General features: G+C 57.0%; 6 protein-coding genes and 1 non-coding gene across 7 annotated transcripts; 5 read left to right on the top strand and 2 right to left on the bottom strand.

Annotated features, from left to right (window-relative positions):
* Positions 1 to 3,637: 3,637 nt before the first annotated feature.
* On the top strand, positions 3,638 to 3,708 carry BJ171DRAFT_t124. The gene has a single exon. It is a non-coding gene; the product is annotated as a tRNA-Gly (tRNA).
* Positions 3,709 to 5,294: 1,586 nt separating this feature from the next.
* On the bottom strand, positions 5,295 to 6,540 carry BJ171DRAFT_502535 (uncharacterized protein). Its single transcript, XM_053110770.1, has 2 exons — positions 6,354 to 6,540; positions 5,295 to 6,150 (listed from the first exon to the last, which is right to left on the bottom strand). Exon 2 carries the CDS (start codon positions 6,137 to 6,139, stop codon positions 5,375 to 5,377), a length of 765 nt encoding a protein of 254 aa, XP_052967060.1. The 5' UTR covers positions 6,140 to 6,150; positions 6,354 to 6,540; the 3' UTR covers positions 5,295 to 5,374.
* A 370-nt stretch (positions 6,541 to 6,910) lies between these two features.
* Positions 6,911 to 10,210, top strand: BJ171DRAFT_502534 (uncharacterized protein). Its single transcript, XM_053110769.1, has 10 exons — positions 6,911 to 7,409; positions 7,583 to 7,695; positions 7,881 to 7,955; positions 8,073 to 8,219; positions 8,398 to 8,980; positions 9,076 to 9,141; positions 9,259 to 9,416; positions 9,501 to 9,569; positions 9,706 to 9,826; positions 10,024 to 10,210. The coding sequence occupies exons 1-10, from the start codon at positions 7,262 to 7,264 to the stop codon at positions 10,050 to 10,052; spliced, it is 1,509 nt and encodes a 502-aa protein (XP_052967059.1). The 5' UTR covers positions 6,911 to 7,261; the 3' UTR covers positions 10,053 to 10,210.
* Positions 10,211 to 10,399: 189 nt separating this feature from the next.
* On the top strand, positions 10,400 to 13,309 carry BJ171DRAFT_502532 (DNA-directed RNA polymerase). Its single transcript, XM_053110768.1, has 8 exons — positions 10,400 to 10,623; positions 10,927 to 10,998; positions 11,115 to 11,222; positions 11,386 to 11,518; positions 11,665 to 11,784; positions 11,988 to 12,170; positions 12,425 to 12,664; positions 12,902 to 13,309. The coding sequence occupies exons 1-8, from the start codon at positions 10,552 to 10,554 to the stop codon at positions 13,030 to 13,032; spliced, it is 1,059 nt and encodes a 352-aa protein (XP_052967058.1). The 5' UTR covers positions 10,400 to 10,551; the 3' UTR covers positions 13,033 to 13,309.
* An 894-nt stretch (positions 13,310 to 14,203) lies between these two features.
* Positions 14,204 to 15,910, top strand: BJ171DRAFT_616833 (uncharacterized protein; the record flags this gene model as incomplete). The annotated part of the gene is made up of 2 exons (XM_053115361.1): positions 14,204 to 14,447; positions 14,763 to 15,910. 2 exons carry the CDS (start codon positions 14,204 to 14,206, stop codon positions 15,749 to 15,751), a joined length of 1,233 nt encoding a protein of 410 aa, XP_052967057.1. The 3' UTR covers positions 15,752 to 15,910.
* A 538-nt stretch (positions 15,911 to 16,448) lies between these two features.
* Positions 16,449 to 21,363, bottom strand: BJ171DRAFT_502525 (hydroxymethylglutaryl-coenzyme A reductase-domain-containing protein). Its single transcript, XM_053110767.1, has 6 exons — positions 21,314 to 21,363; positions 20,202 to 21,037; positions 19,384 to 19,899; positions 19,075 to 19,242; positions 17,642 to 18,845; positions 16,449 to 17,362 (listed from the first exon to the last, which is right to left on the bottom strand). The coding sequence occupies exons 2-6, from the start codon at positions 21,006 to 21,008 to the stop codon at positions 16,638 to 16,640; spliced, it is 3,420 nt and encodes a 1,139-aa protein (XP_052967056.1). The 5' UTR covers positions 21,009 to 21,037; positions 21,314 to 21,363; the 3' UTR covers positions 16,449 to 16,637.
* A 906-nt stretch (positions 21,364 to 22,269) lies between these two features.
* Positions 22,270 to 23,855, top strand: BJ171DRAFT_502523 (ClpP/crotonase-like domain-containing protein). The gene is made up of 4 exons (XM_053110766.1): positions 22,270 to 22,711; positions 22,877 to 23,005; positions 23,086 to 23,202; positions 23,411 to 23,855. The coding sequence occupies exons 1-4, from the start codon at positions 22,315 to 22,317 to the stop codon at positions 23,776 to 23,778; spliced, it is 1,011 nt and encodes a 336-aa protein (XP_052967055.1). The 5' UTR covers positions 22,270 to 22,314; the 3' UTR covers positions 23,779 to 23,855.
* Positions 23,856 to 23,956: the final 101 nt, after the last annotated feature.

Below are 23,956 nucleotides of genomic sequence, written 5' to 3'. Positions count from 1 at the left end.
ACTGAGTCGTACGCGGCTTTGATGTCCATGAACGCGATCCACGGGGTGTGGCCGTCGTTCTGTAGGAACTTGACGATTGAATCGAGTGCGAATACCTGGTCCAGGGTTCCCCTGTTGCTGCGGAAGCCTCCTTGGGAGATGTCGATGGGGCCCATCTCCTGGAGGAGTCGGCTATGTAAGATCCTTTCGAATACCTTTCGGACAACTTGTAGCAGAGAGATCGGGCGATAGTTCTTGATGTCCTCTTCTTCGCCCTTCTTCTTCCAGATGGGGTGGTTGATGGCGACATTCCATTCTTGAGGGACGATGCCGGTCCACATGCACCAGTTGAAGAGCTGACGCAGCCAATCCGAGACTTGGTCGGTTACTGGGTGTAGGAGCTCGGCACTGATCCCGTCGGACCCAGGGGCCTTGTGTTTCCCCATGCGTCGGATGGCTGTTTTTACTTCTTCTGCTGTGATTTCGCGGCCCAAGAGGCGACTGAATAGTATTTCCTGAGGACGCGGTGTATCGTTGGCTTCTTGAACACCGAGACGACTTGAGATGTTCCCAAAGTGGGCCCGGTACTGGTCCATGCTGTCTTGGTCGTTCGGAAGAATCGACCGGTTGAAGAAGCCGCTTTTGACCTTGTCTCGCTTGCTGATTTCCTTGAGGAGCTCAGAGTCCGATTTGGTGGAGAGAGACTGGGCCCAGGTGTTGTAGAAGGCGCGTTTCTGTCGTCGTATGAGGTCCTTGAGTTTGTTGTTCATGTTTTCGTAGTCGGCCATGGCCTGCAGTTGGATTCTCGAGCCTTGTGGGGACTGGTTCACGATTCGATAAGCCGTGTTTCGTCGTTTCTTGATGTCAGCCATTTCCGGGGTCCAAAAGCCGTTGCGGGGAGCCGGGCCATCCTTCTTTCGCTTCCCAATGACGATTTGTGCCACCGCTGTGACGTGGTTCTTGATGATATTCCACCCAGATTCAACGAGGGCTTCGGCGTCTTCGCGTGCCATAGGTCCGTCCTCTTGTGGTAGCCGGGTTCCCAGCTGTGTGATCTGCTCTACGACTACTGGGTGGTGGACTCTAAAGGCTTCCGTGTATTGCTGGAGGGTTTCGGGATCTTCGAGCTTGTTGGTTCGCCACACGAGGATTGGTGGGCGGGCAGGCTCTCTGGCGGCGTTCCATTCAAGTTCCATCGACACCATGCGGTGGTCTGAGTTACAGGTGTCGTTGGAGTGGACCGTCACCGTCTTGGCGTTGTGTCTCAGTGCCGTCGAGACAAAGAAGAGGTCCAGTACTGAGTGTTGTGGTTTCTTCCCGTTGACGACGTGGGTCCAGTGTTGCCCCGTGGGGTTGGTCGAATCCACGAATTCCAGGAAGCCACCCGCTACAGCTGTCCGCAGTGGTTGCAAACGGTTGGCGGTTTCATGGGTGTCTCTGCTTGTCTGGCCCATGCGGGTGTTGAAGTCGCCCATGATCACAGATGGGATAGGATTGTTCATTTCTGTGGTGTTGGTCTTGATGGCCGACAGGGCTTCTCGGAACTTTTGCAGGGCTGCCGCATTGGCTGATAGAGCAGGCTTGAGGTAGAAAGATCCAAAGACGATGCCTCGGAACTTGAACCAGATGCTCGTGTGATGAGGTCCAACGCGGAAGTTGCTAAAGTCTTCGAGGTTGGTGGTTTTCGGGTTCCGAATGAGGGCGATTCCTCCGGTGCCTCTTGCGAGGCCGTCGACAGAGACATATGGCTCTCGGGTTTCGAAAACTATGAGGTTCTTGTAAGGTCCGATGGATTGCTGTGGTTTGAGCCACGTTTCTTGGACTGTTATAAAGTCGAGGTCTTTTGCTTTTACCATTTCGATAACCTCGTGTATAGAGGTTTCAAGTCCGCAGACATTCAGGGTCGCGAACCTAATAGTGGGCGTAGGTTGGGGCTGCATCATTTGCGGGGAGGAGTGGTTCCTTCGCGTCCGCCTTTTTCTTGGCGGCCTGGTTTGTTGCGAGCCAGTTCCTTCGCCTTAGCAGTGATCTGCTCGGCGACGGCTGGGTCGTTCATCTTCCGTTGGTACAAGGTCGCCGTGAGGAGGTCATTGGATTCCGCACATATCCTGGCAGCGCGTTCAATGAAGCTCTTGATTTGGAGCTTCTTGGACTCCTTCTCGGCCTCGGTGAAGTTTGACACGTCTATTTGTGCGACTTCAGTGAATTTCATGTCCGTAATGTGCTTCAAGAATTCTTCTCTCGAGCTCTTGTCTCTGAGAACAAACTCACAGACGCTGTTGTTGACAAAGCTGATATTGAGAATCTGGTTGGTGGCAAAGCCCTTCTCCTTGAAAGCTTGTCTGATCGTGCGGTAGCTACCCCGAGGGATACCCTTTACGTAAACCCAAGCGGCGTTGTCCATCCTATCCTTTAAGGGTCCTTCCTCGACAGGGACCGAGGATCTGATCATCCTGAATGGCGTGGCAGTCTTGGGCACCAGCCACTTGCCGTCGGTGGGGTCACGGCCGCGGAGGATGGCGCCGATGGCCTCGTTCTTCTTGCCGGCATCGGCCTCCTGGTGGACTTTTTCGAGGGCCGCCAGCTTGCGCGCGTCGATTGTCTTGTTGTCGGGCTGCTTCTTGGCACCCCGCTGGGCGGCTGCTGCGTAGGATGTCGGAGCTGGGCGTTCCGAGATGGCCCGGGACGCATGCTCCAGCTCGGAGGCGAGCGTCTGCATGCACTCGGTGGCGCTCTGGGTCAGGGCCTTGAGTCTAGCAACTTCCTCGGGTTTGCTGAGGTCCAGCTTGGCGAGTTCTTCGTTAATCTTCTGAGCTTTCTTGAGAAGCTCACTCTGGATGTGCTGAAGCTGCTGTTGTGGACTCTGCTTCTTGCGCATGTCGGTGGCGCAGACGCGCTTCCCGACAGCCCTGGCATCGGCGAGGGAGGCCCGTTGTTCGAAAAGCTTCCATCCGGCTTCGTCATGGCGGGTCATCAGGCCCCAGAATACGAGGATGGAAAAATGCTTCCCGCATTCTTCCACCTTGGTGGCGGCGTCCGGGCTCATCAGCATGTTCTTGCAGACGACCGAGTGCTGGGCGTCGTCGATACGCCAGGCGGGGGGCTTGCTCCCTCTGCAACGGGAGCATTGAACTTGGTCTGCCTTCAGAGCGAAGACAAACCTAAAGCGGCGGTAGGTGATGTCTTTGAAATCGACCGGGATGAAGTCCTGGTCGGTGAGAGTGTTGTTCTTGGCCTTCTCGAGGATCGAGAGGGCCCACTTCTTTTCTTCAACCACGTCGGGCGGGTTGGGAAAGATTGCCGAATCTGCATAGAGCTCTTCGATAATTTCTTCGACGGTCTTCTTGCGACCGACGTGCAGCTGGATGGGCTCACCATCCCTGCGGTGCTTTTTGGTGGGTGCTGATTCGGTGGCCTCGGTGATATTGGCGCTACTGACCTGATGGCCGTTGCTTTCTAGGCTGCGATTTTCGTCCGGTTGGCCTGGTTCTTGGGCAGCAGAGCTGCCCGAGGTGTCTATGGCCATCTCGTTGATGGCCGTTTGGGTCGGGGGCATGTGGAGGGGGTCGTTGGTTGAGAGTGTTGAGCGGTTTGTTGATAAAAGTGCGACGGAGAGCCTGTGCCTGTGGATCCAAAAGTTGAGATCAAGGTCAAGCTCGCATGGTTGGTCCAGTGGTAGAATTGCCGCCTGCCACGCGGCAGACCCGGGTTCGATTCCCGGACCATGCACTTTTGCATCCCGGTTGTTTTCAGCACACTCTCCAAGCAGCTGGTGTATTTCAGCTCAATAAAAAGCGTCCTCCACTTCACTTTTTGGACACTTTCACCTTGCCGATCCAGTCTGGGACATCCACCAGACTGTGGCTCGACCGTGGCAGCGTGAGCCTTTGGAGCTTTGGGAGCGGAGTCATGTCTTTCAGAGACGTGAGACGAGTGCAAGCGCCAAGATCGAGTGTCTTGAGGGAGGTCAGATTGTCATCAGCACCTGCGAAGCTTCGGAATGTGTCCGGAAGTACCAAGCACTCCAATCTGGGTGTAAACGGCATGCTCTTGAGATTCTCGATCGGACGTCCCATCGACGTCCTAACGATGGTGAGAGACTTTAGAGCATTCAAGGCCTGCGGCCAACCCGAAAGGGATTCGAAGGAGCAGTCGATGAGGGTCAGCTTGGTGACTTGGCTCCTTTCGAACCGGAGGTATTCGTGTGGAAGAAGTTGGGACATGTGCTCAGGAATGTGGAGAGGGTGGTTTTCGAAGCGAGCAATAATGCAGGCTCCGCGCAACTGATGTTGCCGTATGTTCCGAATGCATGTCGGACAGGATTTTGTTCGCAGGATCTGCAGGCAGTCAAAGAGTCGAAACTGATCCTGGAGATTCAGTGCGCTGATCTTGTCTGGTCTTGTATCAACGTTGTCGAGGCAGTGATGGGGGCTTCCCTTGGTGACTGCATCGTCGATAAGGCTTCCAAAGTCGCTCTCCAGATCTGGCGACAGTGCATAGGCCCACCAAAGCAAGATCTCCTTCTGATAGGCCGCACGGCTTTGAGGATAGCCACCGCTGCGTGTGCGAAGGGCGCATATCCCTTCCATAACAACCCTGCTGTTTGTGCTGGCAATCTGATATACAGCAGGGTCGGTGATTTCCAGGTGGTGGTAAAGTCGATCCATCCAATGGTCGTTGGCAACGAGGGACAGAATGTCCGCAAACTGCCGGGCAAGCCGGGGGAGTCTGTTGAGCGACGGGAGGCCGAGAGTCCTCACAAAGGCGTGGTTGCGAATGAGGATGATGAGGAGATCGTACCCCGAGCATGAAGGCAGCGAGTGGCCCTGAATGGAATCGGCATTCAAGGACTTGGCACAATTCTGGCCAGGTTGACGCAGGTCTGCGATGGATATCGAGTCTGCGGTGGGTACCAGGTCTGCGATGGATATCGAGTCTGTGGTGGGTGCCGGGTCGGCTCTCATCGCTTTCGCTCGAGGGTCGTCGGAGGTCGACTCTGGTTCATTCGAACGCTTGAATCCCTTCGATCGCATGTTGATGCTTGGAGACGAGGGTTGTGAGAGCGGGTGGCGAAGGCGTGTGGAGGAAACCAGGGGTCGTTTCTGGGCCACGCTGGATCGGGCTCTTCGCCGAGTACGGTGTGGTTCCCTCAGCACCGTATTTTGGCCGAGACAAACGGTGTGCCCCACTTGTCGTTCAACAATTTGTAAACCAACAAGACTGCTTTTTCTCGACCATGAGAATCTGGGTGTCTCATTCACATTTCGAACAGCTATTCGGTGAAGCACATTCCCAGACTCCCAGCCGTGATGCCAGTGACAGAGAGCACTTTATTGGCGAACTTCACTCGACCATGCTGTGATCGCGGCGATTTCATCGCGAGTACCGGACACAATTAAAGTGGCTTCTTGAAGATTCCCATGACTTCGGAATAGAGCCCATCCTCAGCAGGGGCGTAGTGCTTCTCACTTGTGGTGTAGCTATCGACGTCGAAACCCATGATGGTTGCAACCGTTGTTCCAAGATTTCCATATGGTCTCGCCAAAAGGCACTCGAATCCAGCGTCCATGAAGATCGACTTCAGACCATTGACTGTATATCGATAAAAGTCGTCCGGCACACCGTGGAAGACGGAAATGTGCGGCGCAGTTACATATACAAGACCTCCCGGCTTCAGAATGCGAAAGAGTTCCTTGTTTGCCTTCATGGGATTCCAGAGGTGCTCGTGGACTTGGGTGATGATCAGGATGTCAAAGGTGTTGCTCATCTCCTCGGGCAGGCTATGGACGTCTCCGTAAAAGGTAGTACCGGTTGCGTGCGTGACAGGGCTTCTGGGTCCGCCGTATTCAAGTGCATCGCGGATCTGACAGACTTGGCCGAAAAACTCCTCGGTGTAATGGATTCCCCATTCCAGGCATCGCGATCCCGGTTTCGTATGGGTCATGGCGTACTCTCGGAAGAAATCCTCGATCCAGACTCGGTCAAAGTTTTTCTCGGGATGTCCACTCCAGGGTGCGGCAACCGGAAGCACACCCGACTTTGTCAGAAACCAAAAAATGTTCTGAAACGCCTTACGACCGCATGCCACATCGCTCTGGCACTCGGTATTGACGGTCGGTTGATTGGGGGGCTGGGAGGCTTCAAAGTGCTGCAGCAGCATCTTGAGTTCTCCTGCGGACAGGCCCATTTTAGTTTGAAGAACATTGAGCATTCTCGAGTGCTCAACAAGCTCTTGATCGGGCGATGGCACTGGAGGCGGTGCCAAAATATCGGTGTGCTCGATCACAGCCGGCACATCATGAGAGGGAGGAGGGGTCTGGTTCAGCAGTCCATTGGGGTTGCCAATAAGGCCAACAAGAAGGAAGATGACGCACGAGATCAAAAGGAAGATCAAGACGGGCTTTTTGGAGGGGGCTTTGGGGTTGCTCATTGGCAATGTCGGCAATGTCGGCAATGCGGGAAAGGAGACACCAAGGAAGGCCATGGCTCGAAATAGCTTGGACGGACTCGCTCGCGAGATGCCAACTTTATGAACATCGGGCCCATCGATTTTGGAGGGAAAATCGGCTGCGGTTTGCCGCTCATTTGCGCCATTGCGCGGCAAATGCCCTTGCACGGCAAATGCAGTGTTCACAATGCGAGATGGCACACCTGCTGCTTCGCTTGGACGAGAATAGATACATGACCGTCCGTCACTCCCATCGATTCCCACCCAGCCGCGCTGCCCCATGTAGTCCACAACGTGCGAGCGGCTGCGAGATCCCATGTTGCCAAGGGCTGCAAGAGTCTCGGCTGCCATAGACTATATCGCATCGTCGACGCAGCCGAGCATGGATACGGTGTGCATCGATTGTGGAGACGCGAGGGCTGGCGTGTTCGCCGAATGGATTCTCGAGTAGATTCGCACTGTCTTCCGGACTCGCAACCGGCGGGAGGTGCCGTCGGACACAACCCAGATACAGCAAGTTATTCGAGCCCGCCCTGGCTTTCGCTGCCGGCTTCCTCTGTCTGCTGGCTTCTTGGCAACGATACCCTGCTCGTGGTGCCGGGGCTGCTGGTGGCCTCGGGTTCACGGCCCTTGGCAAAAACCGCGCCTCCTGGCCATCCCAGCAAACCCGCTTCGACTCGCATCTCGCCAAAGACATCCCCTGCATCGCCGAGCGTCAGCGGTGAATATTCTGCAGACATCGACACATCACCGACCCATCGGCCCGCTTGCGTTCCATTGCCTATTTTCCTTTTGTACTCCCCCCTTTGCTGTAATTCGAGCACACTCTCCACCATGTCCTCCCACTTGGATTTCTCTCGCTTCGCGGCCGACATCAATGCCTCTTACTCGGCCGTCTTGAGCGAGGCTGACCGTACCAACTGGGCCCTGTACTCTGTCATCGGCGCCAACGTCTCCGAGATCAAATACATCGGCTCTGGCGGTGAGTCCTCAAAGCGATAGCCTGGCTGAGTATGCGGCTGGTCGCTTGGCGAAGGCGTCGTACCGGATTGCTCTTCTAGAAGCAAAATCAAGCTCGCAAGTGCGCCGAGTCTCCCCCTCATATATTCATCCAACCGACACAACTGCTTATCCATCACAACACTGTCCGTGCAGAGGGTGGCCTCGAGGAGCTCCAAGAGGAGTTCGAGGAGGGCAAGGTCATGTTTGCCTTCTGCCAAGTCAAGGAGCCAATCTCAAACCTCAACAAATTTGTGCTGATCTCGTGGGTATGTATCTCGGTCCCCGGTGTGGTCTTGTTGGAGCCCTGAGCTTGCGTCTTGCGGTGGCCGTCTGCCAACTTTGCCCTGGAGGCTGCTCGTCATCGACGGGCGGGCAAATCACTGCATGTCAGCGGCTCAGTGCTTGCCGTTCTACCGCGAGCTGACACATCCTTCCCCATCAACGACCGCAGCTCGGAGACGGCGTTCCAGTGTCCAAGAAAGGCCTTTTCAATGTCTGGGTTAATGATGCCATCTCTTTCTTCAGGGTGCGTATCGCCGCTCGGCCGAGCATGTCACGTCGTTGCGTCTGTGCATCTTGGTTGCTGGCCCTCAAGAACTGCTCTGGCCTGACGCTCCTGGGCTGATGTCTCGCCTTGCACCAGGGCCACCATGTCCACATTAACGCTCGTACAGAGTCCGACGTCGATCCCAACTACATCATGAAGCGGGTCAAAGATAGCTCCGGCGCAAAATACTCGATCCACAACGAGGCCGGCAATGCCGCACGAGATGCCGAGCCGGAGCCAGTGGTTAGCATCACCTTTGGTTGCTGGTTGCCCGGCTGCTGAGCGGCTTGGGGGACTCGTATACGATTGATGGATGATCGTGCTTGTGCTTTGTGCTTTCTCGGTACTATTCTGGATGGCTTTGCTGGTTGTTTTGCTTCTCATCGAGATGAGATTGCTCACATCTGTGGTATACCATCAGGGCGCTTCCTACAAACCGATCGTCACAAACCCGCAGCCCCTCAGTTCCGGACGACTCAGCTCCACGCAACAGCCCGAGACCAAGCCTGCAATTCCCTCGGCATACACCGCCCCACAAGCTGCCCCAGTCCCCAGCCCTACACCCAAGTGGGTCCCACCTCGTCCTGGCACCCAAGCCAAGGTCACAGTCGCAGCAGCAGCAGCGCCATCCCCAGCCGTCTCTCAACGCGATCGGGAGTACGCCGAGCGGGTTGCTCGTCAAAAGGCGGAGCGAGAGCAATGGGAGCGAGACCAGCTCGAGGCCGAAAAAGAAAAGGAGTTGCAGAAGAAGGCGACTGCAGATCGAGAACGACAAGAGCTCGAAGAGCGCGAGCGTGAACTTCATGAACGCAATCGGCAGCTTCACGAGCGCGAAGAGCAACAGCGCCAGAAGGAACGCGAGGAACAGAAGCGTCTTGAGCAAGAACAGGAGGAGCAAGAGCGTCTTGGCCGCCTGCGGGAAGAGCGGGAGCGTCTCGAGCAGCTCGAGCGAGAGCGAGCGCTTGAACAGGCTGCAGCCGCGGCCGCTTTAACCCAGGCTCCAGGTATGTTTGTCCTTTTGCCGTTGCCGCACGTTGTTTATGGGGGAGAGCAATGGGTTCTAATCGGCTCATACTATGTCTTTCCCCGCTGTATCCAGTTCCCGCTCGTCCCAAGGCCGCTGCCACATCGCTCGCTGCCGTGTCGCTCTATGCATATCAGCCTGGTATGTTAGCTCCGCTTGCTGGCTCGTGGGAGTAACGACGGACCCCTGTTGACGGATGGCGCTCCGTCGGTTTATGTGGGTCTCGTTCGTAACCTCCGTATTTGTCTCCTGCTGCAGAGGAATCAAACGAAATCGGCTTCGATGAGAACGAGCTCATCACTGATATTGTGCAGGTCGATGAAGGCTGGTGGGAGGGCGCCAATCTCCGTGGTGAGCGTGGATTGTTCCCGGCCAACTATGTCGAGCTGCAGCCCGCTCGCGAAGCGTCGCCTGAGGTAATTTGTGCACGATGCTGTCATCTTGGCGCAAAAACCGAAACCCCGGCCCGAGCGTCTCACGTTCTATCATCTTCTTGTCAGCCCATCCGACCTGTCCCAGCCCCTCCTGTCCCGACATCCGCTCCCCTTCGGAGATGTGCTACAGCTCTGGTATGCTGCCGTGCATGTTCTGGGAGGCTCTGGCTGCATTCAAACAGAACTCTTTGGCTTCAGATGCTGCTGGCTTTGTCGACAGGCTGTTCGACGATACTGACGCGGACGAGTCTGCGTGCTTGATCGCATGCAGTATGACTACGAAGCTCAGGAAGAGAATGAACTCAATTTCAATGCTGGCGACAACATCCTGGATATCGAGTTTGTCTCGGAGGACTGGTGGCAAGGCTCTGTCCATGGTCGCGTCGGACTATGTAGGTTGCGCGTGGACGTCCCTGCTTCCAGCCATGCTTCAGTCGACTCGTTTTTGTGCTAACCAACCAATCCCTGTGGCTGATTTTTGTTGATGCATATCGCACATCGCACATCGGATCCACTCGCTGATCCCTCTGTCGGCGTCACCATTCCGCGCTTGGCATTCCACATCTCTCCGCCATCTGTATCACGACAGTCCCCGGCAACTATGTGGAGCTGCTTTAAACACGGAGCATCACGGGGGGCCCCTGTCTGCTCCCGAGCCGGTGTGGACCGACTCCTCCGGCGCAACATGCCAGAGATTTCATGTGCGCCCAGGTTCCTGGCTCTGTTGCTCTTGGAGTATCATGGCCGAGATAAATACAGCCGGCGTGTCCGCTAAATATGTAGGATCATGGCGACGGTCGTCGCTGTGCATATCGAGCACTCGATTGCCGTGGTCTTCTACCGCCCACTAGTTCCGTGAGCTCTTGGAGGGGGTGGGAGTGGTGGTGGTTCACCAGAATACATCGCGGACATGCACGTGGGCGACACGTGGTTGCGCAGCACGATAAATGAATTCCATTTGGCCCCGTTTTTCTTCTTGAACGCGGGTTGAATATCGCCCGGCGATCATCGGCAATCCAGCAAGCAATCCGGCAAGCAAGCAAGTTAACGACCAACACGAGCGGCCTGCTTGAGTACACCACACGGCAGCATCGTTCTCACATCCACTGCGGCACCCATGGCACCCACGGACAAAGATATGGATCTGATCCGGTCGCGAGTCATCATCGAGAAATCTCGGGTCGACCACGTAAATACCCACCAACGGCCCTGCCCCTGCTGCTGCTTGCTGTTCTAGCATTCTCTTCGCTCCCACACCCGACAGACTACACGGTCCATACGGTGTCTCTCTCTTGTCGAGCGACATGCTCATTTGTCTGACTTGGAGGAGGAGGAGGGATACGAGTCCGTTGGCCCGCTGCTGGTCCGGCGTGTCGTCGTAGACTCTATCGCGCTCATCGTCGACATACACATGAGCAAGGCCACCGATACGGTCGCATGCCGAAGTCGACTCACCGATCCAACTCGACTGACTGTCTGATATCTGAATAAGGTCTCGTCGATGGAGTTTCCCCACAACTTCCCTGGCGAAGATCTGTCATGGGACCTGGAAAAGTTCAAGAAGGTACTGCTGGACTGACGACGAGCAGTTTCGCCCCGACATGAATGGATTGCGATCTGTGTTGCAATACCGCGAGCGCTCTCTGATATCGAGAATCTTCGGCCGAATCCTGTTGCCAGAGCTTCAAGGTCGTTGTCACCAACATGGCCAAGGACGATATGGAGTTTGATCTGATCGGAGTCGATGCGGCTATCGCGAATGCCTTCCGAAGAATCATGATCGGCGAGGTTCGAGCTTTCCTTCCGTTTCGCTGGTCGTATGCGCGGTCTTTGGCACCGAAGCCTTTGGAATAGCTCCGGTAGCCAGAGGCTCGGGTACAGTGGCTATGGTAGAGCTGCTGGGCCGCATCGCGCTGATCCCAGACGGCGCTTTTGTATCCGAACATCGCAGGTTCCGACCATGGCAATCGAGAAGGTCTATATTTTCAAGAACGACACAATCATGCACGACGAAATCCTGGCCCACCGACTGGGTCTCATTCCTATCCTGGCCGATCCTCGATTCTTTGACTTCAAAATGGGCGGTATGCAAGTTTCAGTGCCTGTCTTTGGCTGGGGAGCAGTGCCTGTCCGCTACTGTTGGGCTGGCATCTGTCTCCGGGACCCTGACCAATATGGGACCCTGGGCTCTGGGACCCGTAGACTTACGGATTATCCTTTCTGTTGACAGACGCGGATCCGCCCACGGATATGAACACCATCGTGTTTGATTTCAACATTGCCTGTCAGGTCAATCCGAAATCGCCGCCTAACGCCGTTAATCCCGAGGACAAGTACATCGACTCGAGTGGTTAGTGGTCAAAGGCCTGCCTCGGATTTCAACGGACAAATGCGATAGGGGCTGTGACGAGTCGGTGTTGATGGGCAGCAGACGACGGGTGATTGCCAGTCGTCGACAGGACTAGTCAAGCCCCGGTATGCCAGGGCGACAGATTCGGGCAAATGGGAGCTCCATGCAGTATCTAAATCGGTCGATCCCTGGTTACTGCACAGCACTCAGTCGGCATTTGATCTGGGCACCACAAGGAGAGCAGGATGTCCGATTTGCCGAAACTCCCATCGCGCCCGTGCACACCGACATTCTTTTGACCAAGCTACGACCGGGACAGGAGATCAGCCTCCAAGCGCATTGCCAGAAGGGCATTGGCAAGGAGCACGCCAAGTGGTCTCCAGTGGGTAGGTTGATTTTCTGTGACGAATATCATGCCGGCAGATGTCGATGGGTGGGAAGCATCACCGGACTCGCACGCTGGTGCCAGTATAATCGCAGTCGAGCCAGAGGTGTCAGTACAGTACGGCACCTCACCTTGGCTGAGGCTACAGCCGCCTTGAACGACGCCGGCTGAACTTTCGCTGTGTATGACACTGCGCTGACTTCAATATCTCTTGCTGTTTGTCGCCATGGTTTCGGACACGATTGCGTCGCTCAGCGACTGCGTCGTATCGGTTGCTTCCTGAGATCACCATCTTGAGCCCTATTTTGAATGATGATGCCGACAAGTTCCGGGACTGCTTCCCTTCTGGTGTCATCGGGATCAAGAAGAACGCCGACGGCGTGCGCGAGGCATTTGTCAAGAATCCACGCAAGGACACCGTCAGCCGCGAGGTGCTGCGACATAAGGAGTTTGAAAACAAAGTCCGGCTTGCCCGTGTGCGAGACCACTTCATCTGTACGTATGGCTGCTTCGAGCATGCTCTCACAGATCGCCGCAGCAATGTGCACTGCGATTTAACCGAGAATCGCAAGCCCGCTTCTTGGGCTCTCGCTGAACGAGGATGTTCAGAGCAGCGCCGGGACCCAATTCATAACGAGGACTCGGCCTGTGGGGCCATGGGATCAAGTCGACTGCGATGCCGTGCTTTGATGCAGACACTAACGGATATCTGGCACTTACTGCGGCACACAGTCAGCGTCGAGTCCACGGGCGTGCTGAAGCCAAACGTCATCTTCATAGAAGCCGTGCAGATCCTGATAGACAAGTGCAAGAAGGTCAAGGAGAGCGTTGCTGCACTACAGTCCCACCAGATGTCTGCCTGAGGGCAATGCTCTGTGTCCGAGCAAGTCCGTCGACCGGCCACTATGCTGGCTCGATGGCTTTATGGAACGAGCAAGGCCTTGGAGATGGTGTCGATTTGGAACTTGCGTCGCTATCGCAAAATATAGGCCCGTATTACAGCCAGTCCAATAAAAAACGGGACACCATGGTTTTTTGACCATCGATCGCTTTTTTTGTCACCCAATACCATGGCGCGCTGGCCATGACCATTCGCCGCACACTCGACTTTCGCATAGCTGCCTTGCGATGCTACGCCCTCATACATTGCCTGCCAAAGGTTGCCTCCATATTCAGCGTGTCCAAGAGCCCCATTGATGCCTCGATCTATCATCAACTCACTCCCTGCAATGATACACCTTGGCTGCCTTGCGGTGGAGATCGTTGACAAGGCATCGGGTGCGCTCGAGGATGCGGAGGGCTGCTCGACGCATCCTGTTCTTGGTGTCTCTGCCACCATTGGTCGAGCGAGGCTTGGAGGCATCCCAGGCGGTAACGAGGCCGGAAGGGACAAGTCCATTGCGCACAGGAGTGACCGCGACCTGCTGGGAGAATCGTGGGACCGGGCCAGACGCTGCCCTCGTCACGATGGTGCGATCTCGGCCCGGTCTTCTTTCGCCGGCTGCCGTCCGGAGATGGCGCCATGGGCTTTGTATGCGCATGCCGCTCGCTCGCTGTTGCTCTTGGGATCCCTCGCCGCTGCCCATTGGTTCCGAATGGACAAACGCCGGATGCGACTTGGTGCTCGGGCAGCGCGAGGACTGCACGACCCGCTCGGCCGCTCGTTTTGAGAAGGAAAGTGCCGCTGAGGTGCTTGTTGCCACCGGGCTGTGTGATTGCGGCTGGGGAACTGTGCTCTTCCTGTCCATTCCGCCTCTCGTCCGGCCGTGTCCTCGGTGGATGGCGGACGGTGGATGGCCTTTGCTCAGTTTCTGCAAGGCGGACAGCACCACGGGCGGTGGAGGGACGCAGTAACGGTGGGGCAGCCTTTTTCTTGCTCTTTCTGTCTCGCGGGCCTGGCTGGTTTTCTGTGCGTTTCGTTCGCTCTCCTGCACACACCCCCCCTTGGACCGGCCGACACCGTTCGTCTTGCTCCATCACCTCCCCGGCACCCGTCCAACAACCCTCGCTCCCGTTCATCTGATGTGGTCCAGAATGGTCTGGGACGACGACCAAGCGGAGCTCACTCCTATCCTCTATCAAGGCATTCTCATCGAGAGGCGCCTCGGCGGTGTCAAGAAACACTACCGCAACGCCCTGCTCTGCAACCCCAAAACCACCCAGGACATCAAGTTTATCCACGAGGCCCTGCTCAAGCTCGACAAGGTCAAGCATCTTGCGCCCTCCAACACCAACTCGGTCGAGGTCCTTGGCCACATCAGCTATGCCGCCATGTCGGGTATGTGTGTCTGCGCTCCCCGTCTTGCCATCGCTCGCCAGGACTTTGGTTAGCCAAGAGCCCCACCCCATATTGCAGCACCCGGCCTGTCCTTTCTGCTCTTGTCTGCGATCGCCCCTGCCCAAGTCGAGGCAAGCCAAGCCAGGCCTGAATCGCCCGGTCCGAGCGTATCTGCGTCTCGCCCTGGCCACCATGTCGACCTTGTCCGTCTCCCACTCACAAACCTTGCCTTGATCGCTCTGCCCAAACACCCCCTGGTCTTGGCCGCCTGGAGATACACCTGGCTGACAGATTTCTCACCTTGAAACGTCTCAGGTTCGCCCGTGCTGATTGTCGGCACCAACGAGCGCATCTTCATCCCCCTGACCTCGGTCAAGGCCATAAAGGACGAGGAGGAGGTCGGCTCGGCCTGTCAGATCGCTCTCAAGACTGGCTTGGCCGAGTTCCGCTATGGCGTTCGGACATCCAAGGAGTACCAGCGTTGGATTGAGGCACTCCAGCACGCTTTCCAGTACGCAAAGTCCCTCCCTCCCTGGGCCTCAGAGTCCAAGCCTTCGGAGCAGGAGGCCCTGAGCGCCAAGCGCTCCAAGAGTGTCTCTCGTCTTGCGTTTACCGAGCGAAAGGACTCGCCTCGTCCTGGCTCGGCCCTGGACTCGCGGGTGCTGCCGCCCATTCCGTCGACCTCGGCGACCAGCCTCGAGCTCCAGACTACCCTCCCGTCGACATCGACTACCAGCCTCGAACTTGGCGCAACATCGTCGTCGTCGCCCAAAGGCATCCTGGTTCGAGACCAACTGGAGACGACTTTCCCGACTCTGTCCATGACTGAGTCAACCATGTCTCGAGTACGTTTCTCCGAGGCCCGAGCCACCAACCTGGCCGAAGAAACCATACTTGAGGACCACAGCGGTTCCGACAGCCGCTCCGACAGCCGCACCAGCACCCCGCCGACCCTTGCAGCGTTCAACCCCGAGCCCCCTGCAGCGGCGCCACTCCCAAGCGCTGCTGTTGGCAAAGCCCGGGACTCGGATGGGTACGTCAGCCAGACTCTCCCCCAGCAGCAGCCCCAGCAGCAGCAGGAGCGGCAGGAACGGCAGCAGGAGCGGCAGCAGGAGCAAAAGGGCCAGAAGCCATGGCCATCGGACGTTGTCAATAACCCTGTTTTGCAATCCGATATCTCGGCCCTCCAGGCCAAAGTAGCCGAGATCGTGCAGCCTGAGGAGCGTGGTCGCTCGCCCCGCAAGTTTTCGTTGGCCGCCTTCCGCGAACGGTCTCGCAGCCGTGGTCCCTTCAGGGTCTTCTAAGAGCCTTTCCTGAGCACCTCGGCCAGCGTCTCGCCCGATGCCGTCGACGTTCTTTCGTTCTCGCGCTCATTGCCAAACCCGGTTTCGCAAGCTTTCTGTCTCGTCCGCCCACCAAGCTGTCGATGTTTGCCTCACAGGCACATCGTATCGGTTTATTCCTTCCCTCTCGACTTCAACTCCTTTCCTTCTCATTCTCTCAGATGTGACTCTGTATCGTCAGGCCGTCGCTAGGAGCACCCAGTGCCCCCACCCTCCAATTCATGTCATTTCCCCCGCTCCTATCCATCCGTCGGAGTCTATAGCACTCCTGCGGTGCTTTCAGTCAACTGGATTAGATTTCCATCGGCCTTCAAATCGATTTCTCCTTGGATTTGCCTCGCTCATTACCTTTTGTGCTCTGATGGACGTTTCCCCGCTGTCGGGCAGGCGAGACCTGCCCGTGCACACACCGATGCGCCCATCGCCAATCTTTCTCCCATTCCTATGATTCAACCTCTTTGCATTCAATAAACTCAATGTCGAATTTGTCATGTTGGACCCGCTCTCCGTGCAAACGAGCGACAGGAAGATTGGACTGGGAAGTTCTGAGTGCCGACGAGCGAGATCGCCGTTTGGAATGTCTTGGCCGGATCTCTAGCCTCTCGCTTCTTGTTCCTGGCTTGATGACCGACCTCGTTTGGCCACCCACATCCATATCGCCAGGATGAACTTTGTTTCAGACGAGAGCTGTATGCTATTACTCAACCAAATATGGAGCTCGAGTAGCGACCAGGCAGAAGCCAAAAACAGGAGGGAGACAAGGCAAGACGGGCGGAAGTAGCCGAAACCCGGGGGAGAAGTGCGTGGTGCATTGGCCTCGCAATCCAGGCCCACCGCAAAATGCAGATCAAGACTTGATACAAGAGCCAACAACGACCTCGGGGGCTTTCTCAGCGGCCCCGGCAGCAGCAGAGCCGTTTGAGCTTGAGACAGGGGCAGCCGGTTTGGCGGCCTGTTGTGCTCCGCCGGCGCGGTTGTGAACCATATGGCTCTGGACCAAGGTTCCTGTTACCAGAGCCGCCATCAAGCTCAGCTCACCAGCGAGAACACCCGCGGCGATGATGCGAGCAAGTCGCTGGGCGTTGGCGCCCGGCGTTTCTTGGTTAGCACCCGCAACCCCGAGCATCTTCAAGCACGACTCCTGCGCATCGAGCTTGGTGCCGCCGCCTACGGTGCCGACCTCGATGCATGGCATGGTGCACGAGACATAGAGGTCTTGATTGTCGTTGACTGCCTCCATGAAGGTCAGACACTGCGACGACTCGACGTTTTGGGCCGGGTCTTGGCCCGTGGCCAGGTAGATGGCCGTCAGGTTGTTGGCCGCATGGGCGTTGAATCCGCCGACGGATCCGGCCATGGCCGATCCGACCAGGTTCTTGGCAATGTTGGTTTGGACCAGGTCATTGACGGTCGTCTTGAAAACCTTTTGGATGACCGAGCCAGGGATGGTGACATCGGCGACAACCGATTTGCCTCGGCCCTCGATCCAGTTGATGGCAGCGGGCTTCTTGTCGGTGCAATAGTTTCCAGAGACAGCGACGACGCGCATGGCCGGGAAACGCTCCTTGAGCTCTGCATGAAGGGGAAGTGGGCGTAAGTAGCAGGAAGGGGGTGGGTGTCGATGGATACGGATCAGGGCCAGGTCGCGGAGGCTGCCAGCACAGTCGGATGCACTTTGCTTGAGCCCAGCACATATGCTCGACACGCATGCTCGAGGTAAGGCCGAGTTTAACACATGCGTCTTTCTGTACGCAGTGTCCAGGCATGCACACACGCAGAGATGGGAAGATGCCAAGAGACAGAGGCACGAACATATGGTCATGTCACCGTGCAGATCGACAAATCACTCACCAGTGAGGGCCTTTTCGACGCCCTTGGAGATCATATTCATGCCCATAGCATCGCCCGTCACAGCAGAGAATCGAATGAACATGAGGCGTCCGGCCAAGGCAACCTTGATGCTGTTGAGACGGGCAAAGCGAGAGGTGGAGTTGAAGGCCTTCTCGAGCAGGTCGCCGCCGGGACCCTGTTCAATCCAGACCCGGCATTCGTTGGCGTCGCCGGCCGTCGGGAATTGGATCACCGGGCCGCGGGTCATACCGTCTCCTGTTAGCACGGTGTGGACACCGCCGGCCATGTTCAAAACCTTGCAGCCACGAGAGGTGGATGCGATCAGGCAGCCCTCGGTCGTAGCCATGGGAATCTGCGTCGAGACCCCATCGATGAGCACGGGGCCCGCAACGCCGATGGGAATAGGCACGTATCCGATAACGTTCTCGCAGCACTGGCCAAGAACCTTGCCGTAGTCGTAGTGTTCGAAAGGCAGTTTGCTCGAGACAATGTCAAAGTTGATGGATTCGCCAATGAGCATGCGGCGGATGTGGACGGCGCGAATGTAGTCGGTGTTCTTCTCATCGGTAGGATATCGATCCGACAGGACCTTCTCGAGATTGTAGGGGGCAATTTTGCCGGCCTTGACAAGGGCAAGAACCTCGATGTCGTTCAGGGCGCGCGAGCCTTCGCTCTTCAGCACCTCCTGGCACTCGTCAATTGTCCGCACATCGTTGCTGGTTGTGTAGACGAGCTTGAGAGGCTCGACGGCAGCGACGGCTTCCTTCTTAGAGACCGGCTCGACGGTGGTTTTGGCAGCGCCGTCCTGAGACTTTGGGCTCTCGGGGGCAGCCTCCGGAGCGGTACCAGGGGTGATGGTCAGTTGCTCCTCAGGTCGAGCGATCGAAAAGACAGCAATCAGCACACAAATGCCCAGAGCAACGGTTCCAAAGATTCGTCCTTCCTGGAAGCCCGATGACAGCTGCTCAAAGATCGAAGCCTGGGTTCCATCAAGCTCCTCGGTGCTGTATCGCAACGGATACGCGACCGTGGGGGCAGCCACCTTGATCATCGTGGAGACTTGATCCTGAATCAGCTCTGTCGAGATGGTGTTGAGAACCGAGGCAGTCGCAGGGTTGGCCAAATCCGCTACGGCGGGGGCAGTGAGCGCATCCGTCTGGACGGAGGAGGCGTTGAGGGTATGGCCCACCAGGACAGCCAGAATCTAGAGAGTGCGGAATGAAGGAACAGATTGGCCATGTCAGAATGGATATGTGCAACCCTGGCAGCCACTGAGAGGCACTGGGAGCCACTGGGAGCCGCTGGGAGCCACTGGGAGCGCAAAGGTAATCGACACTATAGCGAGCGAGGCGAGACGGTCTTGGGCGACGCTGCTACCACATTGGTAGCGATATGATCCATGCACAGTGGTCGGTATCAACGGAAATACTCACGCAGATGAGCTTGAACCGCGAAAGGAAGCTGTCGTTGCCCTTTGCCTTCTTGGGCGGAGCGGCCGGGTCCGATGAGGAGGAAAACTCAAAGGCGTCGGCGACAAGGCTGCCAAACGACAGCCCCTTGGCACTATCACCTCCGTTGCCGCTGGCACGGATCCGATTGAGCTACAGACAGACGCGATTATGAAGTCAATGACGAGGTGATCGGAAGCAGACCCTCGCGATTCTAGGAACGGACATGAAGGCAGTGGCCAAAGCACCAACGCCAGCAGCGCACATGTTGAGAAAGAGCACAGTCGCGCCTACCTCGAGCTTGAGAATCAGAACGGCAACAAAGGCCGTCATCATGAACATGCCATCGAAGAAGATAATCCAGCAGGCCACCAAGCAAAACTCGGACATGCCACCGCCGATTCCAGAAACACTGCCAAGGGCGAGAACCCCGATCTCCATGGCGTAATCGGTGAGGAGCGAAGGAGCCACCTTGGCAATGCCGTTCCAAACGCGGTCACCAATAGGAGCGCTGGGGTCGAGGGCAGACGACTCCATAATGGCCTTGGCGAGGGTGTAGGGCTTCTCAAATCCAATGCTAATGACGAGGAAGGGAAGCGCCTCAAGGAGTTGGACCATGCCAAGGTTGATGCCAACGGCACGAGTAACGACCAGTGCCAGGAGCAGAGCAAAGGTGCCGTTGAGGAGAACGGAGAAGCCCAGGGAGAAGGTCGAGCCGAGCTTGCGCATGTTCATGAACATCGTGACAAAGGTGGCGTGCATGAGCAGGAAGCTGATGAACAGGATCAGATGGTCGCTATTGGTCGAGGTCTGTAGGGCAATAGGCGAACAGGTTCGTTAGGCGCGCACACGAGAGCTGCTGTGCAAGTAAAGCGCTAGCGTATCGCCAAGTCGAATCAGCATTCGGCTTGCTCAAGCTGGAGAGGGGCTGAGGCAAGTGCAAATCAGATGATCGCATGATAATGCGGCGATTTGGCTCAGAGGAGGTGTGGGAGGTGTGGTGCTTGTGTTCGCCCCATGTCGAGACAGGAGCCATCAGTCCGGACTGCAGCTGTCAGCGAGGCTGCAGCAGCTCAACTCAAGGACAGCAGAGCGATTGGGAGGGGCCCTACCTCGAAATACTCGGTGAATTTGGCGACGGCATCGGACCACGCCCAAGACTGGACCTTGGTGTGGATGTAGAGACCAGCGGGGCGCAGCTGGGCCGCCTTCTGCTCCCAGAGACGGACAAGCTGGGAGCTCTGGTGATCGGTAACGTCGAATAGGAGCGAGATGGTGAGGGACGACGACGAGAGCGAGACCTTGGGCAGCGACGAGGCCGACGAATCCTCAGCGAGGACAAGGTTGGCCAGGGTGGCGTGAACCGACGCTGTCGAGTCCAACGACTTGACATAGTTATAGATCGAAGCTGCAACGTCGTTATCAGCCTCGAGGAGGGTGGCATTGTTCTTCCAGATCGACAAGGGCGAAGACACGAAGCACGCAGACTTTGCGCTGGCGCGGAAGCACAGATCACCCCAAGTATATCGAGTGCCATGCAGGTTCAGAACGGCCAGAGACTCGAGTGCCTGCTGGAACTTGAGGGCCGAGTGGAGCACCGACTTTGCCAAGACGCCCTGGGGCGGCGACTGGGTGTGTGGGGGGAGGGTGATGGCGAAGTGCTTCAGCAGCAGCACACGCTCGGGCTGGAAGGGTGCAGCGGGATCGACGGGTAGATAGTGGCCGGCCGAGATCGAGACCCGAGGCTCAACAAGGGAGGCGAGCTCCGGAGTCTGGAAGGAGGCGTGGACGAGGGCAAAGTAGCATGAAGAGGCGATGAGGACTGCAATGGCAAGGATTTCGAGGGGATGGGAAGCAAGACGCTTGACGACCCGCGAAATGGCCGACACTGGAGAGAAGCGGCCTGCGGAACGGTCCATGGCGACGGTAGCGGGGAGAGACGTTTGGGCTATCGGGTGGGAGGATGAGGGTTGCCCGATGCACAACGGCAGAGTTAGTGATCGTCGACAAGGAATTGGATTTGGGGAGCAGGTGCCGCAGCCCAGATGGACAGAAAGGTGCCCAAGAAGCACACCGACACGCAAGGAAGATATTGATTGAAAAAAGAACGAAATGGGCTGGGCTGAGCTGAATTGGATCGAGCTCGATCGAAACAGAGGCGATTGGGCTGCACTGGACTGGACTGGGATGCAGGGCGGGGCGGCTGGGGGCAGCCAAGACTTACCGGCGGACTCAGACGCAGGGGAGGAGACGACGGGACAGACAGACGAGGGCAAGGCCGAAAGCGCATTTGGGCTCGCAGGGGCGAAAAAAGACGATGGGCGGCAGACGAGGGCGCCGGCTGGGCAGCCACAGTCTGTGTGTGCGCGGCTGTGCTGCGTGTGTGTGTGCGGTGCCAGTTGTCTCGCGGGCCAATCACGCGCGGGTGTGTCTGTGTGTCCGCGTTGCTGTTGCACTGTTGCATCAATGTGCCGGCGTGCCAGTGTGTCTGTAGGCTGCACGCTCTCTGTGCTGTTCTGACACTGTGTGAGCACGCGTGTGCGCACTCGCGGATTTTCCCATTGGCTGCCGCCCTGCCTGTTGCGGCACCGGCCATCAAGGTGACTCGCCCCCAGCCAATCCGCGCCGAGCCAGAGATTGTGCCATGGGCCGGCTCCAGCCAGCCGCGGCCACGTGTCCAGCCGGCTCCAGCCAGTGTTGCAACCGCCCACTCACGTGATTTAGAACTCGCCCTGGTTTGTGCGATCGGGCCGGGGTCTGTTGGTTCCATGATCATGAACCGCACTGGCAGGCAGCTGCGGGTGCTGCTGGTGCTGGTGCTGCTGCTGCTGGTGCTGGTGCTGCTGAAAAACATCACACCATGCTCAAAGCGTTCCAAATTTCCACTGGGCTCAATGCGACACATTTTATGCCATTGCAATATGCAATAGGCCCGCAACAGTGTGGTCGACAGGAGCAGGCTATCGGGCCCAGGCAGGCACGCCGTCGCTGGGTCATATCATTCATACATATCATGCCATTTGCTCAGTCGAAGACGACCAGGCGTCATCCTTTCCTTGGGTATCAGTTCCATGATCTTCCATCAGTCGAGGCCGTCCCAACAGCGAGGAGCTGCTTCTCGCTCAGCGTTCTCGGCATGTGCAAGGCGCGCATTTCGCTCTTGCTCCGGCGCAAGCCCCCCTCCTTGGTGCGGCTTCGTCAATCCGCCACTCTTTGATCTGCAGTATGTCGATTCACGGAGCTCTCTTTTCCAGACCCGTCCTATATGGCTTGGGGCTCAGCGCTGCCCGGGCCTGCGTTCTTCCGCGACAGCTCACCACCGCGGCCGGACTTGACCTCAATTCGATCCGAGCCACCTTCGGAGGAATCGGGAACGGCCGAGTCACTCTCCACGTCGCACCGGAGCACCCAGAGATTGCAATCATAGAGCTGTCCAACAAAGGCAGAAAGAATGCGTTCTCGCCGTCGATGATGGTGCAGCTTTCAGACATCGTGGACCAGCTCGAGCATGCGGTCAATCATGGGCGGTCTCCAAAGCCCGCCCAGAATGCATCCGAGGGCTTGAACAAGCTCATAGGCGTCATCGTTAAGGGCGAAAGCGACAGCTTCTGCTCTGGGTTTGGTAAGGACACTTGAAGGGCGAGCTGAATGCATGCATATTATCGATCACTACCGTCGATGCTTTCGGCTCCTGGCTATTCGTGTCTCACTTTTACTGATTTACCTCGTCCATATGACCGGCGATTGACCTTGTCCATACGACCGGCGAATCCCGTCTGTGTCCCAGATCTGTCGTGCTCAACTGAGCTGGTCGATCCGCTCCAACCCGAGTTTGGCAAGCAAATGTCGACGCTAATGCATGATACCTTGCAGCGATTCCAGAAGCTTCCACTCATCAGCATCGCCGCTGTCGAAGGTCGGGTTTGTACTGAAAACCTCCCCTTTCTGCCGACATGGTGCTTGTTGGCTCACCTTTCGCTTGGCCACATGCAACAGGATATGCGATTGGTGGCGGCGCAGAGCTCACCACCGCCTGCGACCACCGAGTTGTCGCCAAGAATGCGATTGTGCGATTCGTCCAGGTCAAAATGGGAGTCGTGCCAGGATGGGGAGGTGGGTTCCCATTCGTTCCCAGCCTTGGCGGTTGTCCAGCAGAGCTATTTGACCGTTGGAGAGGGTGCCGCTTATCTCACGACCGTGTGAATCGGTACTCTGCCCACCAGAGATTCTCTCGAGCGGGAACCAGTGTCTCATCATCCTCGCACGCTCTCTTGACTTGCCTATCTTCCCAACATCGCGCACATCTTCCCCCTGTCACAAGGCGCCACTCGGCTGACCAAGATCCTCGGCAAATCCAAGGCACTTCAGGTCCTCTCGAGCTCTCCCAAGCTTAGCAGCGACGACTGCATGGCCATCGGCCTTGCAGATGCCGTTGCCGATCCTGGCGATGCTGTTGAAAAGTCCAAGCGCATCCTAAACTCATATCTGGGCGATGCTGGAGATGGCACGCAACACTCACCGCAGATCATCCGGAACATGAAGAGGGTCGTACAGTACGCCGACGACTGCCATTCCATCTCCGAGTCCTTGACCTACGAGCGCAGTATCTTCCAGAGTCTGTGGGCTGCAGAAATCAATCTGACGGCCATCAAAAACGCAACCAAGAAGCGCGAAAAGACAAAGCTCTGAGATGCGCCCCTGGAGCAAGCATACAGGCCCCAGCGATGATTTGCAGGAAGGCACACAGTGCAGTGGGAATAAAAGGACCTTGAAACTGAAAGCGGGCTCCTGGCAAGCTGCAGTTGGTGCACTTGCTCGGTTGCAAGATATGAGTGGGTGTGTGGGGCCCACGATTCAAACATGGAGC

Source organism: Polychytrium aggregatum, assembly GCF_025602895.1.
Source record: "Polychytrium aggregatum strain JEL109 chromosome Unknown BJ171scaffold_16, whole genome shotgun sequence".
In the NCBI taxonomy this organism is placed as follows: Eukaryota; Fungi; Chytridiomycota; class Chytridiomycetes; order Polychytriales; genus Polychytrium; species Polychytrium aggregatum.
The sequence above is the reverse complement of the archived record's forward strand: the minus strand, read 5'-3'. Positions and strand labels throughout refer to the sequence as shown.